Source organism: Trichomonas vaginalis, chromosome III (assembly GCF_026262505.1).
Source record: "Trichomonas vaginalis G3 chromosome III, whole genome shotgun sequence".
NCBI classification, from domain to species: Eukaryota; Parabasalia; order Trichomonadida; family Trichomonadidae; genus Trichomonas; species Trichomonas vaginalis.
In genome coordinates, this window is record NC_067205.1 from 6,414,477 (window position 1) to 6,429,503 (window position 15,027).

The 15,027-nt window shown below is 28.6% G+C and overlaps 4 protein-coding genes across 4 annotated transcripts, besides 1 other annotated feature; 2 read left to right on the plus strand and 2 right to left on the minus strand.

The window, feature by feature from the left end:
* Positions 1-1,970: 1,970 nt before the first annotated feature.
* Positions 1,971-2,387, plus strand: TVAGG3_0652570 (uncharacterized protein; the record flags this gene model as incomplete). Its single annotated transcript, XM_001322029.1, has 1 exon — positions 1,971-2,387. The coding sequence occupies one exon, from the start codon at positions 1,971-1,973 to the stop codon at positions 2,385-2,387; it is 417 nt and encodes a 138-aa protein (XP_001322064.1).
* Positions 2,388-2,412: 25 nt separating this feature from the next.
* Positions 2,413-2,540: a mobile genetic element.
* A 6,440-nt stretch (positions 2,541-8,980) lies between these two features.
* Positions 8,981-11,814, minus strand: TVAGG3_0652590 (TAG-278-related family; the record flags this gene model as incomplete). The annotated part of the gene is made up of 1 exon (XM_001322028.1): positions 8,981-11,785. One exon carries the CDS (start codon positions 11,783-11,785, stop codon positions 8,981-8,983), a length of 2,805 nt encoding a protein of 934 aa, XP_001322063.1.
* Positions 11,815-12,241: 427 nt separating this feature from the next.
* Positions 12,242-13,036, plus strand: TVAGG3_0652600 (RNA polymerase II transcription regulator recruiting protein; the record flags this gene model as incomplete). The annotated part of the gene is made up of 1 exon (XM_001322027.2): positions 12,259-12,732. One exon carries the CDS (start codon positions 12,259-12,261, stop codon positions 12,730-12,732), a length of 474 nt encoding a protein of 157 aa, XP_001322062.1.
* A 652-nt stretch (positions 13,037-13,688) lies between these two features.
* TVAGG3_0652610 (succinyl-CoA synthetase beta-subunit) lies at positions 13,689-14,993 on the minus strand (the record flags this gene model as incomplete). Its single annotated transcript, XM_001322026.2, has 1 exon — positions 13,746-14,969. One exon carries the CDS (start codon positions 14,967-14,969, stop codon positions 13,746-13,748), a length of 1,224 nt encoding a protein of 407 aa, XP_001322061.1.
* Positions 14,994-15,027: the final 34 nt, after the last annotated feature.

Sequence of the window (15,027 nt, forward strand, 5' to 3'; positions counted from 1 at the left end):
ACTTGGGATAATTGAATATGGGCTACCCCATCCCAACCTCTCAAACTTCCTCTGAATTTGGACAAGGTATCCCAATCCCAAAGACCTATCTGAATAAAATGAAATAAGTATATTATATATATTATTTATTTGCTAATAATGAGCATAAATCGCTAAAATTATGAAGAAATTAAAAATTAAAAATTAAAATTAGAAAAAAAATGTTGATTTAATGAGAGAATATTGTATAAAAATAGAATTATTAGCTAAAATACGTATTAATTTTATGATATTTCAATCACATTAACGAAAATCGCCCATTTTTAATTCAAATGGGCGGGAAAAAAATAAAATTCCAAAAAAAAATTGAATTGGGGAAACGATAGGGGACGGGATATGAGAAACCCCATATGTTTGGGAATTTTTCGCATCACTAATTTTAGATATGATATCGCTTATATTAATAAAATGTGAATTTCAATAAATTTGAAATTTGAAATTTTGCCTAAAAAGGTTAAATTCTATACCTGCAGTATGAATGGGTTGTAATGGTAGTAAGAATGAGCTAGCTCAAAGCAACTGCTCAAAACTTTCCCGCCAAAAACGCAAAAGTGTCATTTCTATATGGAAGACCATAGCTGGAGTCACGCTCAACCATCCCCTTGCTGGTATGGTAATTTTCTTTTATTTTGTTTCCAAATAGTCACTCAATTAGATTAAAATATACTGGTATTGAAATATATTTATAATATTCATCAACATTTCATTCGACGATTATTGGGGATTGGAATTGATCCCAGACCCACTCTCAATTCCATTCAAAATTTGAATATGGGCTGGGCTGGGATTATCCCAAATAATCGTTATCGTTGACCTTCAAATGACAATAATAGCCAAAGGATATAAATAGATATACTAAGTGTTAAAATGAATATATCTCTCCCAAGCAAAAAAAAACTTGGGCTAAAAATGTCACTTTTGGGCCGCCCAGGGCTAATTTTTTTTCGTTTTACATCCTTACTAACATACATATCTTTTGATCAAGGAATAGTCTAATAAAAAGAAATTCAGAATTTCTGACAACGATTATTTCTCCACTGTTTCTTTCCAAGCTCTCTGAATTTGAATTGTCCCAATTCTCACATAGCAATCATTATCAAGATTTTATTGCTCCTGTGACATTTTTCAGCATTAATCCAACATCAGAACCGAATATAAGCTAAGAACTCAAGGTTGCACTTACGCCCGTATTACTTTAAAGCAGGCTGTCAGAAATTTTTAAAGTATATATCAAACAAATTATTATGAATTCATTACATAATGTCTTACGAACGTTTGTAAAAAAGTTAGGCATAATATATTTATGTTTCAGTATATATTTATATTCATATTACATGGAATAAAATATATTATTTCATAATACTGCTTTAAAATTGAATTTGAAGGCAATATCCTTCTCCAAAACTTCACCATTTCATCATTTCCATAGATAAATATAAATAGTTTGTCTTCTACACGTATTCAAAATTGAATACATTCTCATTGAGAGTTTTGACAATTTAAACTTTACAAATCTAGTGGTTTGAAAAGTTGAAATCTGACATTTTGATAAGAAACAGGGAGGTAATATTTGTAAATAACATGGTATAGTTTAACATTAAAATTTACAAATTTGGTAAAGCTTATATTCTGGAATTTGGAGATCTCAACCATAATTCTTGTAGGATTGAAAAGTGACATAAAAGTATTCCTTACTGCAGGTTAAAAGTTAGGATGATTACCCAAACATTAATAAAAGTCAGTTAAAGGTTGTTGATGGATATACAACAAAATATTTCGATGATATTCATTGGCTCAAAATTTTTCACCAAGATTTGTTTGATAATCTCTTTTTTAATAATATTGAAGATGCGAAATATTGTATTTCCGATCATAGGTTCAGTATTCTCTCTCTTATTGATGATAGTTATAAAGTTAATAATTTATATGAGATGCTGATTGAATATCCCCAAATTCCTTTCTATTCTCGATTCACGCAGACTACTAATCCTAATATTAATACTAATAATACCGGTTTCAACCACGTTTCAGGCCAAAATGCTTTCGATTTTCACGGACTTGCTCGATCAGCTGATGTTACTGAGACATATTTAGATGGAAGTCCTTCTATTAGCATACATGACTTGTGGTTTGCTATAGGAACATATAAACCTTATCTTATGAATTATATACCAGGTCCATTTAGCTATAATAACACCATAAATCAAGTTAAATGGGTTGATCTTTGGATTCGAATTGAAAATATTTCATTATTGATTAACATGAAATCATTGATCAAATGTCACACAGTTCGATGCAAACCAGTTAGCTTTAGCTATCATTTATTATATTGTTTTATTCTTATCTAAAAATTTAATATAAGCATTGTCTTAATTAAGGCTGCACTTTACGCCCATCTGACTTTAATTCAAATTTTTGACAACTGGCGTGAAGCGTCATTCAAAATTAACCTTAAACATCTGAATTGAAGCCCGTGTCATAGGGGTGTAAGTGCACCCTTAAGAGGGAATTTAATGATTCTTTATTTGATATACATTGGGTGAGAGTGCACCCTTATGGGCATGCAATTTTGAAGCATGTAATACTGGTCATAACTTTATTTCCGGCCAAAAAAGCTGATGTAATAGATGGAAGTCCTAGTGGTGGCAATCATGCTTGGTTTTTAAATTGAAAATTATCTTGCATAAATCGGCCTTCATACCAGAAATGACTCGATTACACACCAAAACACAGTGTTCAAAAAATATTAATCATTTTTTGAGAAGAGGATCGATCATTAATAAGACAATATATATATTTGATAAGCCCAAAAATGTGTAACAACAATTTGTGAATATGGCAAAAAGGGCTCAATTCTCCTATTATATGAGTATGTTTTGGTCATATATATAATAAATTTTGTATACAAGTTTGGTCCGAATCTGGCGTTGGAACCTTTCTATCAATTCATAAATTACAAAATCTTGCACACAAAACAAATGCAATTCTGTTACTTGATGATACATGTCAATGATATTTCATACAATTATTTTTCAAAAATGATAATTCATGTCAAAAATAATTTTTTACATACAAACAAATTATATAATATAATATAATTTAAGCAAATGCTTTCAAGTTGAATCCGAATCTGGCGTTGGCACCTTTCTATCAATTCATAAATTACAAAATCTTGCACACAAAACAAATGCAATTCTGTTACTTGATGATACATGTCAATGATATTTCATACAATTATTTTTCAAAAATGATAATTCATGTCAAAAATAATTTTTTACATACAAACAAATTATATAATATAATATAATTTAAGCAAATGCTTTCAAGTTGAATCCGAATCTGGCGTTGGAACCTTTCTATCAATTCATAAATTACAAAATCTTGCACACAAAACAAATGCAATTCTGTTACTTGATGATACATGTCAATGATATTTCATACAATTATTTTTCAAAAATGATAATTCATGTCAAAAATAATTTTTTACATACAAACAAATTATATAATATAATATAATTTAAGCAAATGCTTTTAAGTTGAATCCGAATCTGGCGTTGGAACCTTTCTATCAATTCATAAATTACAAAATCTTGCACACAAAACAAATGCAATTCTGTTACTTGATGATACATGTCAATGATATTTCATACAATTATTTTTCAAAAATGATAATTCATGTCAAAAATAATTTTTTACATACAAACAAATTATATAATATAATATAATTTAAGCAAATGCTTTCAAGTTGAATCCGAATCTGGCGTTGGAACCTTTCTATCAATTCATAAATTACAAAATCTTGCACACAAAACAAATGCAATTCTGTTACTTGATGATACATGTCAATGATATTTCATACAATTATTTTTCAAAAATGATAATTCATGTCAAAAATAATTTTTTACATACAAACAAATTATATAATATAATATAATTTAAGCAAATGCTTTCAAGTTGAATCCGAATCTGGCGTTGGAACCTTTCTATCAATTCATAAATTACAAAATCTTGCACACAAAACAAATGCAATTCTGTTACTTGATGATACATGTCAATGATATTTCATACAATTATTTTTCAAAAATGATAATTCATGTCAAAAATAATTTTTTACATACAAACAAATTATATAATATAATATAATTTAAGCAAATGCTTTCAAGTTGAATCCGAATCTGGCGTTGGAACCTTTCTATCAATTCATAAATTACAAAATCTTGCACACAAAACAAATGCAATTCTGTTACTTGATGATACATGTCAATGATATTTCATACAATTATTTTTCAAAAATGATAATTCATGTCAAAAATAATTTTTTACATACAGACAAATTATATAATATAATATAATTTAAGCAAATGCTTTTAAGTTGAATCCGAATCTGGCGTTGGAACCTTTCTATCAATTCATAAATTACAAAATCTTGCACACAAAACAAATGCAATTCTGTTACTTGATGATACATGTCAATGATATTTCATACAATTATTTTTCAAAAATGATAATTCATGTCAAAAATAATTTTTTACATACAAACAAATTATATAATATAATATAATTTAAGCAAATGCTTTCAAGTTGAATCCGAATCTGGCGTTGGAACCTTTCTATCAATTCATAAATTACAAAATCTTGCACACAAAACAAATGCAATTCTGTTACTTGATGATACATGTCAATGATATTTCATACAATTATTTTTCAAAAATGATAATTCATGTCAAAAATAATTTTTTACATACAAACAAATTATATAATATAATATAATTTAAGCAAATGCTTTCAAGTTGAATCCGAATCTGGCGTTGGAACCTTTCTATCAATTCATAAATTACAAAATCTTGCACACAAAACAAATGCAATTCTGTTACTTGATGATACATGTCAATGATATTTCATACAATTATTTTTCAAAAATGATAATTCATGTCAAAAATAATTTTTTACATACAAACAAATTATATAATATAATATAATTTAAGCAAATGCTTTCAAGTTGAATCCGAATCTGGCGTTGGCACCTTTCTATCAATTCATAAATTACAAAATCTTGCACACAAAACAATGCAATTCTATTCTGTTACTTGATGATACATGTCAATGATATTTCATACAATTATTTTTCAAAAATGATAATTCATGTCAAAAATAATTTTTTACATACAAACAAATTATATAATATAATATAATTTAAGCAAATGCTTTCAAGTTGAATCCGAATCTGGCGTTGGAACCTTTCTATCAATTCATAAATTACAAAATCTTGCACACAAAACAAATGCAATTCTGTTACTTGATGATACATGTCAATGATATTTCATACAATTATTTTTCAAAAATGATAATTCATGTCAAAAATAATTTTTTACATACAAACAAATTATATAATATAATATAATTTAAGCAAATGCTTTCAAGTTGAATCCGAATCTGGCGTTGGAACCTTTCTATCAATTCATAAATTACAAAATCTTGCACACAAAACAAATGCAATTCTGTTACTTGATGATACATGTCAATGATATTTCATACAATTATTTTTCAAAATGATAATTCATGTCAAAAATAATTTTTTACATACAAACAAATTATATAATATAATATAATTTAAGCAAATGCTTTTAAGTTGAATCCGAATCTGGCGTTGGAACCTTTCTATCAATTCATAAATTACAAAATCTTGCACACAAAACAAATGCAATTCTGTTACTTGATGATACATGTCAATGATATTTCATACAATTATTTTTCAAAAATGATAATTCATGTCAAAATAATTTTTTACATACAAACAAATTATATAATATAATATAATTTAAGCAAATGCTTTCAAGTTGAATCCGAATCTGGCGTTGGAACCTTTCTATCAATTCATAAATTACAAAATCTTGCACACAAAACAATGCAATTCTGTTACTTGATGATACATGTCAATGATATTTCATACAATTATTTTTCAAAAATGATAATTCATGTCAAAAATAATTTTTTACATACAAACAAATTATATAATATAATATAATTTAAGCAAATGCTTTTAAGTTGAATCCGAATCTGGCGTTGGAACCTTTCTATCAATTCATAAATTACAAAATCTTGCACACAAAACAAATGCAATTCTGTTACTTGATGATACATGTCAATGATATTTCATACAATTATTTTCAAAATGATAATTCATGTCAAAAATAATTTTTTACATACAAACAAATTATATAATATAATATAATTTAAGCAAATGCTTTCAAGTTGAATCCGAATCTGGCGTTGGAACCTTTCTATCAATTCATAAATTACAAAATCTTGCACACAAAACAAATGCAATTCTGTTACTTGATGATACATGTCAATGATATTTCATACAATTATTTTCAAAAATGATAATTCATGTCAAAAATAATTTTTTACATACAAACAAATTATATAATATAATATAATTTAAGCAAATGCTTTCAAGTTGAATCCGAATCTGGCGTTGGAACCTTTCTATCAATTCATAAATTACAAAATCTTGCACACAAAACAAATGCAATTCTGTTACTTGAATACATGTCAATGATATTTCATACAATTATTTTTCAAAAATGATAATTCATGTCAAAAATAATTTTTTACATACAAACAAATTATATATATATAATATAATTTAAGCAAATGCTTTCAAGTTGAATCCGAATCTGGCGTTGGAACCTTTCTATCAATTCATAAATTACAAATCTTGCACACAAAAAAATGCAATTCTGTTACTTGATGATACATGTCAATGATATTTCATACAATTATTTTTCAAAAATGATAATTCATGTCAAAAATAATTTTTTACATACAAACAAATTATATAAATAAATATAATTTAAGCAAATGCTTTCAAGTTGAATCCGAATCTGGCGTTGGAACCTTTCTATCAATTCATAAATTACAAAATCTTGCACACAAAACAAATGCAATTCTGTTACTTGATGATACATGTCAATGATATTTCATACAATTATTTTTCAAAAATGATAATTCATGTCAAAATAATTTTTTACATACAAACAAATTATATAATATATATAATTTAAGCAAATGCTTTCAAGTTGAATCCGAATCTGGCGTTGGAACCTTTCTATCAATTCATAAATTACAAAATCTTGCACACAAAACAAATGCAATTCTGTTACTTGATGATACATGTCAATGATATTTCATACAATTATTTTTCAAAAATGATAATTTCATGTCAAAAATAATTTTTTTTACATACAAAACAAATTATATATATAATATAATATAATTTAAGCAAATGCTTTCAAGTTGAATCCGAATCTGGCGTTGGAACCTTTCTATCAATTCATAAATTACAAAATCTTGCACACAAAACAAATGCAATTCTGTTACTTGATGATACATGTCAATGATATTTCATACAATTATTTTTCAAAAATGATAATTCATGTCAAAAATAATTTTTTACATACAAACAAATTATATAATATAATATAATTTAAGCAAATGCTTTCAAGTTGAATCCGAATCTGGCGTTGGCACCTTTCTATCAATTCATAAATTACAAAATCTTGCACACAAAACAAATGCAATTCTGTTACTTGATGATACATGTCAATGATTTTCATACAATTATTTTTCAAAAATGATAATTCATGTCAAAAATAATTTTTTACATACAAACAAATTATATAATATAATATAATTTAAGCAAATGCTTCAAGTTGAATCCGAATCTGGCGTTGGCACCTTTCTATCAATTCATAAATTACAAATCTTGCACACAAAACAAATGCAATTCTGTTACTTGATGATACATGTCAATGATATTTCATACAATTATTTTTCAAAAATGATAATTCATGTCAAAAATAATTTTTTACATACAAACAAATTATATAATATAATAATTTAAGCAATGCTTTCAAGTTGAATCCGAATCTGGCGTTGGAACTTTCTATCAATTCATAAATTACAAAATCTTGCACACAAAACAAAAGCAATTCTGTTACTTGATGATACATGTCAATGATATTTCATACAATTATTTTTCAAAATGATAATTCATGTCAAAAATTTTTTACATACAAACAAATTATATAATATAATATAATTTAAGCAAATGCTTTCAAGTTGAATCCGAATCTGGCGTTGGAACCTTTCTATCAATTCATAAATTACAAAATCTTGCACACAAAACAAATGCAATTCTGTTACTTGATGATACATGTCAATGATATTTCATACAATTATTTTTCAAAAATGATAATTCATGTCAAAAATAATTTTTTACATACAAACAAATTATATAATATAATATAATTTAAGCAAATGCTTTCAAGTTGAATCCGAATCTGGCGTTGGAACCTTTCTATCAATTCATAAATTACAAAATCTTGCACACAAAACAAATGCAATTCTGTTACTTGATGATACATGTCAATGATATTTCATACAATTATTTTTCAAAAATGATAATTCATGTCAAAAATAATTTTTTACATACAAACAAATTATATAATATAATATAATTTAAGCAAATGCTTTCAAGTTGAATCCGAATCTGGCGTTGGCACCTTTCTATCAATTCATAAATTACAAAATCTTGCACACAAAACAAATGCAATTCTGTTACTTGATGATACATGTCAATGATATTTCATACAATTATTTTTCAAAAATGATAATTCATGTCAAAAATAATTTTTTACATACAAACAAATTATATAATATAATATAATTTAAGCAAATGCTTTTAAGTTGAATCCGAATCTGGCGTTGGAACCTTTCTATCAATTCATAAATTACAAAATCTTGCACACAAAACAAATGCAATTCTGTTACTTGATGATACATGTCAATGATATTTCATACAATTATTTTTCAAAAATGATAATTCATGTCAAAAATAATTTTTTACATACAAACAAATTATATAATATAATATAATTTAAGCAAATGCTTTCAAGTTGAATCCGAATCTAGCGTTGAAATCCTTCTCTTGTTTCTCAATCATTGATTTGTATTGACTGAATTCTTTAGACATAATTCGTAAAACTGAAACTTTGCTCTTTAAATCTTCCTGCAAATACTTGATTCTTTCCAAGTCACATGGTCTTGGCCGAGACAAATCAAACGTAGATGACAATTGATTCAAATCTTTTTCCAATGATTCAATTTTTTCATCAAATTTTTCAATTTTTTCTTTGTTTTTCATTTGAATTTTGATTAATTCTTTTGATAACCTGTTCATAAGACTTCTCATGAATGTTTCGTTCTCTATCTCTTTTCTTTTCATCATTTCCATGCTTTCAGAAAGAATTCTCTGTTTCTTTTTCTCAATTTCTTGATATTTTTCAAATAATTTTTTAGTTTCTAATGTTGCAGAATCAAAAACAACATCAATGTTTCGTTTTAATGATTGTTTTATCTGTTCATAAGCTCTTTCATTCGCAGATCTAATAGTCATCAGTTTTTCAGTGAATTTTGAAAAATCTAAATTTGGATTTTTCAAATTTTCGGTCAAATTCAGTATTTTTGATTCAATTTCTTTTATCTGTTCTTCATTTTGATGTTTATAATCAGAAATTTCTTGTTTTGACCGTTTTTCGGCCAAATTTGCCAAATTTTCTGAATTTTCAAGTTGTTTTTGATAAATTAGTTGGTTTTCATTATAATCCATGCTATTTACAATACTATTTATTGTGTTTTGACCATTTTCAAGTTGATTTTTGAAATTATTTTCTAAAATTTTTAGAAATTCTTCCAATTTTTGTGTTTCTTCAATAGTTTTAGCTTTTGTTTCCTCTATTTTGCTTTGAAGAGACTTCCTGACTTGTTCTCGTGCTCTTCCTGATGATTTCGGACGATTTGAATTTTGATGTCTTTCTATTTCGTTTTTGAAAGCATTTTCATAGAAATTTGAGAGTAATCCACGTTCAGAAACAATAATTTTCTTGTATTCTTCAATCATTGACTGGAATTTTTCAATTTCTTCATTTGATTTTTTGAAAATTTGTTCTTTTTCAGGATTTGTCGCTTGCAAACTCTTCAACTGCTTCTGTAAGTCATTATATATTGATTTATATTCATCATTTTCACTTTTTATCTCATTTTCAAAATTATTTTTTGATTTAATTTCAAAAATTTTTGAATTATATGATTCATTGCATTGTTTTATTGCTTCTACTTCTTTTACTTTGAGTTCTTCCTCTAATTTTAAAAGTTTTTGCTGATTTTCAGCAAATTTTGTTTTAAATTCTTGATTTTGATTGAAAACAAGGTCATTTTCTTCTTTCTTTATCTGTAGATTAAGATTGGATATCACTCTTTCTGTTTCATCTTGAATTGTTTTTAATTTAAACTCATAATTTTCCAAATTTGCCTTTTTCTCTTCATTTAGAGCATCTAACGTCTGCAGTTGTACTTTATTGTCTGCTTTGCTTTGATTCCTCAACTTATTTATGTCATTTCTCAAATTTTGTTCAGAATTATTTATAATTTTTGTTTTTTCAGAGATTTCGAACGCGAAATCCTTTTCTTTTGTTTCTTTTTCAGTATTATTCGACTTCTTTGTTTCCAAAAGCACCTTTTTATTCAATTTCCTTTCTTTTTTAGAAGATTTCGAAAAATCCAAAATTTTTGAGTTGATTTTTTCATTTTTAGATGTTAATTCCTTTTCATTTGAACTTATTTCATCTATTAGTTGTGTTTTCTCTTGTTCAAGACTGTTTTTTAATTCGATATAACTTGAATCAAAATTTTTTGCAGAATTTGAATAATTTACGATTAAATTATTATAATTGGTCAGTTGATCACTCAATTGTTTATGTAAATCTTCCAAAATTGATTGAAAAAGTTCATTTTTCTTTTTTAATTCATTTTTCAAGTTTTCTTCTATGAGAATATATGATTGTTTGTTGTTGTTCAGTTCATTCTTCATGTATTCTATCTCTTTGGAATGGTCTACAGCGTGAAAAACCCTTTGAATCATCTCATTAAAAAGAATTTTTTTCTGATTCATGAAAAGAGAGAAACTTGACTGCAAAAGGATGATGTTTTGTGCTGCTTTGTCGTTTAAATCCCTCGTTTGACTGCAAATCTCTTTATAATTCTCAAGTTTTTTTAGAAAATTTGGAGAAATTTTGACATTTTTTTGTTGATTTTTAAGTTCTTCAATGAGTTTGTTGTGGTCTACACGTAATTGTTCGATTCTTACACGTGAATTTGCTTTGAATAGTTGTAATTTCTTATCTGATTCGATTTCAACTTCTTTTAGCTCTTTTTGTTGAGTTTCGTTAAGTATATTAACATTATTTTCTATGTTTTTCTTGGATTTATATATCATTTTTGTAATAATTTCGTTTGTTTCTTGTTTTGATTTTAAATTTTTTGGAATTGATTCAGATAGTTTTGCAATTGATAGTTGAAGGGTTTTCATATACGAATTTAAGTTATTTTGTATTGATTCTGTGTTATTTTTATATGTTGATACTAAATTTTCGAATTTTTTCTGAAGTTGAATTTGATTTGCATTATTTGCGTTATCATGTGTTGATTTAGCATCATTGTATATTTTATCCATGTTGTTTTTATATTCATCTGATGCTTTATTTAGTATTTTATCAACATCATTAAACAAAACTTGCTTTTCGAAGTTGATTTTTTGTATCCTATACTGAAAATCAGATATAGCTTGAGCAAGTTTTGCTGTTTTCTTGCAGACATTGAATTGACGGGCATAATCTATGTCCATCAATTCAATCTTCTGAAGAAAAATAGGAATTGTCAAAGAACAAATTGAAAGAATATGTTTCATATAAGTTTGGAAAAGGTTTTTATGTTGTAATGTAATAACAGTGTACGTTTGAAATTTGCAGATTTACGACTTTCAAAATGCATATAAATGCGTGTTTTGTTAATTACATGCTATAAGTTGTATAAATTTTTATAGTTCTGATTCATAGAAGCATTTCAATAAAATTTCATAAAAATTTCCAAGCTAATTTGGCTTCAAAATCGGAAATTTGTCTGTTTTACATATATTCAAATTCATAGAAAGAAAATGAAGGTAAAATTTTTGAATCTAAAAATTTTTCATTCAAATTTTTAAAATTATAAGATTTATTGCCTCTTATTTATGAAATTTCTTATGGAAAAAAACCGAAGTAAAGTTCAGAAATTAGAGTTCAAAAAAATTTTGGACGATATGTTCTGACATTGCGTAAAATGACTGCGCATACCACGAGGGAACATTCACAGGCTCGTGTCAGGGCTCCTTTTACAAAAGAGGAGGACCAACAGCTCCTGAAGTTAGTTGGTTGCTTTGGCGATAACGCTTGGAGAATTGTCGCAGCCGGAATGGGCGACAGGACGGCCAAGCAGTGCAAAGACAGGTACTTCAATAGCCTTGCCCCGAACCTGATGAATGGTGAATGGACCAAAGAAGAGGAAAGACTCTTATACGAAAAAGTTAACGAATTTGGAAAGAAATGGTCGGTTATTGCAAAGTACTTTATGAACAGAGGACCAAATAACCTCAAAAACCACTGGAATCGCGTGATGTTGCGGAAGCAAGCGTCATTTGCACCTTCCGTGGAACCATCCGTGGTTCAAGACGAAGTCGTGCCGTTCCATAGCGACTTCGATGAATTCGACAACTCAATTTGTTTCTTCGAAGAAGTTTTTGAAGGAACCTTTTAATATCTCATTTTTAAGTTGTCATATGGGAATTTTCTCTGGCTTCCCTTATAAAACATTACTTGCTTGAGAAATACGAAATTTATTCAATTACATTTAAGCGATTACAATGACTTTCTTTAAAAAAGAAGGTCATCAAAATCAAATTTCTTTTGATTTACTAAGTTTATTAACTCTCAAGCATGAAAATTGTTTGTTTGATTTTTATACTTCAAGAGTGTTGATATTTTTCATTCCAGAATTGATTTTTTTTCAAATTTTTTGAATAATTTTAGTATTGGTATATGTAATACACAATTTGGACAAGCCAAATTTGAAGTTTTGGATATGAGAAGCTGAAAGAATCCAATCAAATTGGATTTTGTTTTGGTTTTATGATTTGATATTAAGAGTATTAAGGTGTTTGAACCTCTGGTAAAGGCACATATCAAAATAAAGAAAGTCCATATGCTGAGTAGCATTGATGACACAAATTGATATAGGTAATCTTATAAATGAATTCAATTTGATAATATCATGTAGAAATGTATATTGTATTTTGTTCACGAATGGAAATACAAAACAAATATGAATATAAAAATAGTTTACACATTTTGAAAATTTGATTTTTTATTAAAATAACTCGAAAAATTAAATAAATTGTATTAAAATTTGAAATTTTCTTTTTTTTGGAGAAAAAAACTAACAAGATGGCACTCATCTTGTATACGAATATGCATAAAAATGATTTTAAAATCAATTGATACAAAAATATATAAGCAAAAACACTTATATCAAGATAAATTTTTCCAAATTATCATTTTCAACTGAAATATATATTGTCACATACATGACTCCTAAATTTAAATAAAATATACGCATTTATTTTGTCTATTTATTCGAAATTATTGTAAATCTATTTGTAATTCTATTTTAATTAGTTTTCCTGTTGTTTTTATTTAAAAGTAAGAATTTAATTTGTTAAGAGAGAGACGAAAAATCGTTTATTTGGCTAGAGAAAAATTTATGAGATGATTTTAGAACTTTTCGCCCTTGGCAGCCTTAACAGCCTTCTCACCTGCATCTGTAAGGTTATCGGCTGAGATGATTGGGAGACCAGATTCGCGGATGAGCTTCTTGCCTGCCTCGACGTTTGTACCCTCGAGACGGACAACGAGTGGGACCTTGAGACCGACCTTCTTGAAAGCAGCGATGACACCAGCAGCGACCATATCGCAACGAACGATACCACCGAAGATGTTGACAAGGATAGCCTTGACGTGGGACTGTTGTGAGATGATTGTGAAGCCCTCTGTAACAGCAGCCTCAGAAGCAGCACCACCGAGATCGAGGAAGTTAGCTGGATCGCCACCAGCAAGTTTGATGACATCCATTGTAGCCATAGCAAGGCCAGCACCGTTAACGAGGCAAGCAACGTTACCATCGAGTGGGACGTAGTTAAGACCATACTTCTCAGCGCGGATTTCGAATGGGCTGACTTGCTTGAGATCGCGGTAACCGAAGATCTGCTTCTGGCGGTAGTGAGCGGAATCATCGAAGTTGAACTTGGAATCGACTGTGATGATGCGGCCGTCTGTTGTTTCGGCGAGTGGGTTAACTTCGACCTGTGTAGCATCGGAGCCAACGAAGAGCTTCCAGAGCTTCTGCATTTCGACAACACCGTTGTCATAAGCCTTGCCTGTAAGGCCAAGCTTTGTAGAGATGTTCTTAGCAACTTCCTCTGTGATGCCTTCAACACCATCGAGGACGAACTTATGGATCTTTTCTGGATGATGAGCAGCGACCTCTTCGATCTCAACACCACCCTCTGTGGAAGCGATGACAACTGGGGACTGTGTCTGGCGGTCGAGGAGAATTGCGAAGTAAAGTTCGCGCTTGACTTCGACTGGGTCTGAAAGCATAACAGCCTGGCAGAGAAGGCCGTCCTTGCCTGTCTGCTTTGTGACAAGGTGGTGACCAAGCATCTCCTTAGCGATCTTGGCGGCCTCATCAGCGGACTTTACGAAGTGAACACCAGACTTGAAGCCTGTTTCCAACCAGTGACCCTTGCCACGGCCACCGCAGTAAACCTGAGCCTTGATAACAGCAGCTGGGAGATTCATCTTTCTGAATGCTTCAGCAGCCTCTTCTGGGGAACGAGCGACAAGATTTATACCGGCGGCAACGTTGTACTTGGCGCAGATTTCCTTGGACTGCCATTCGAGAATGTTGAAATTACGTGCGAAGCTTGAGCTAAGCATTGTAATGTGAAGTGATCAACAAAAACCGGTTGAGATAGAAAATTGAGGGTTAATCGTT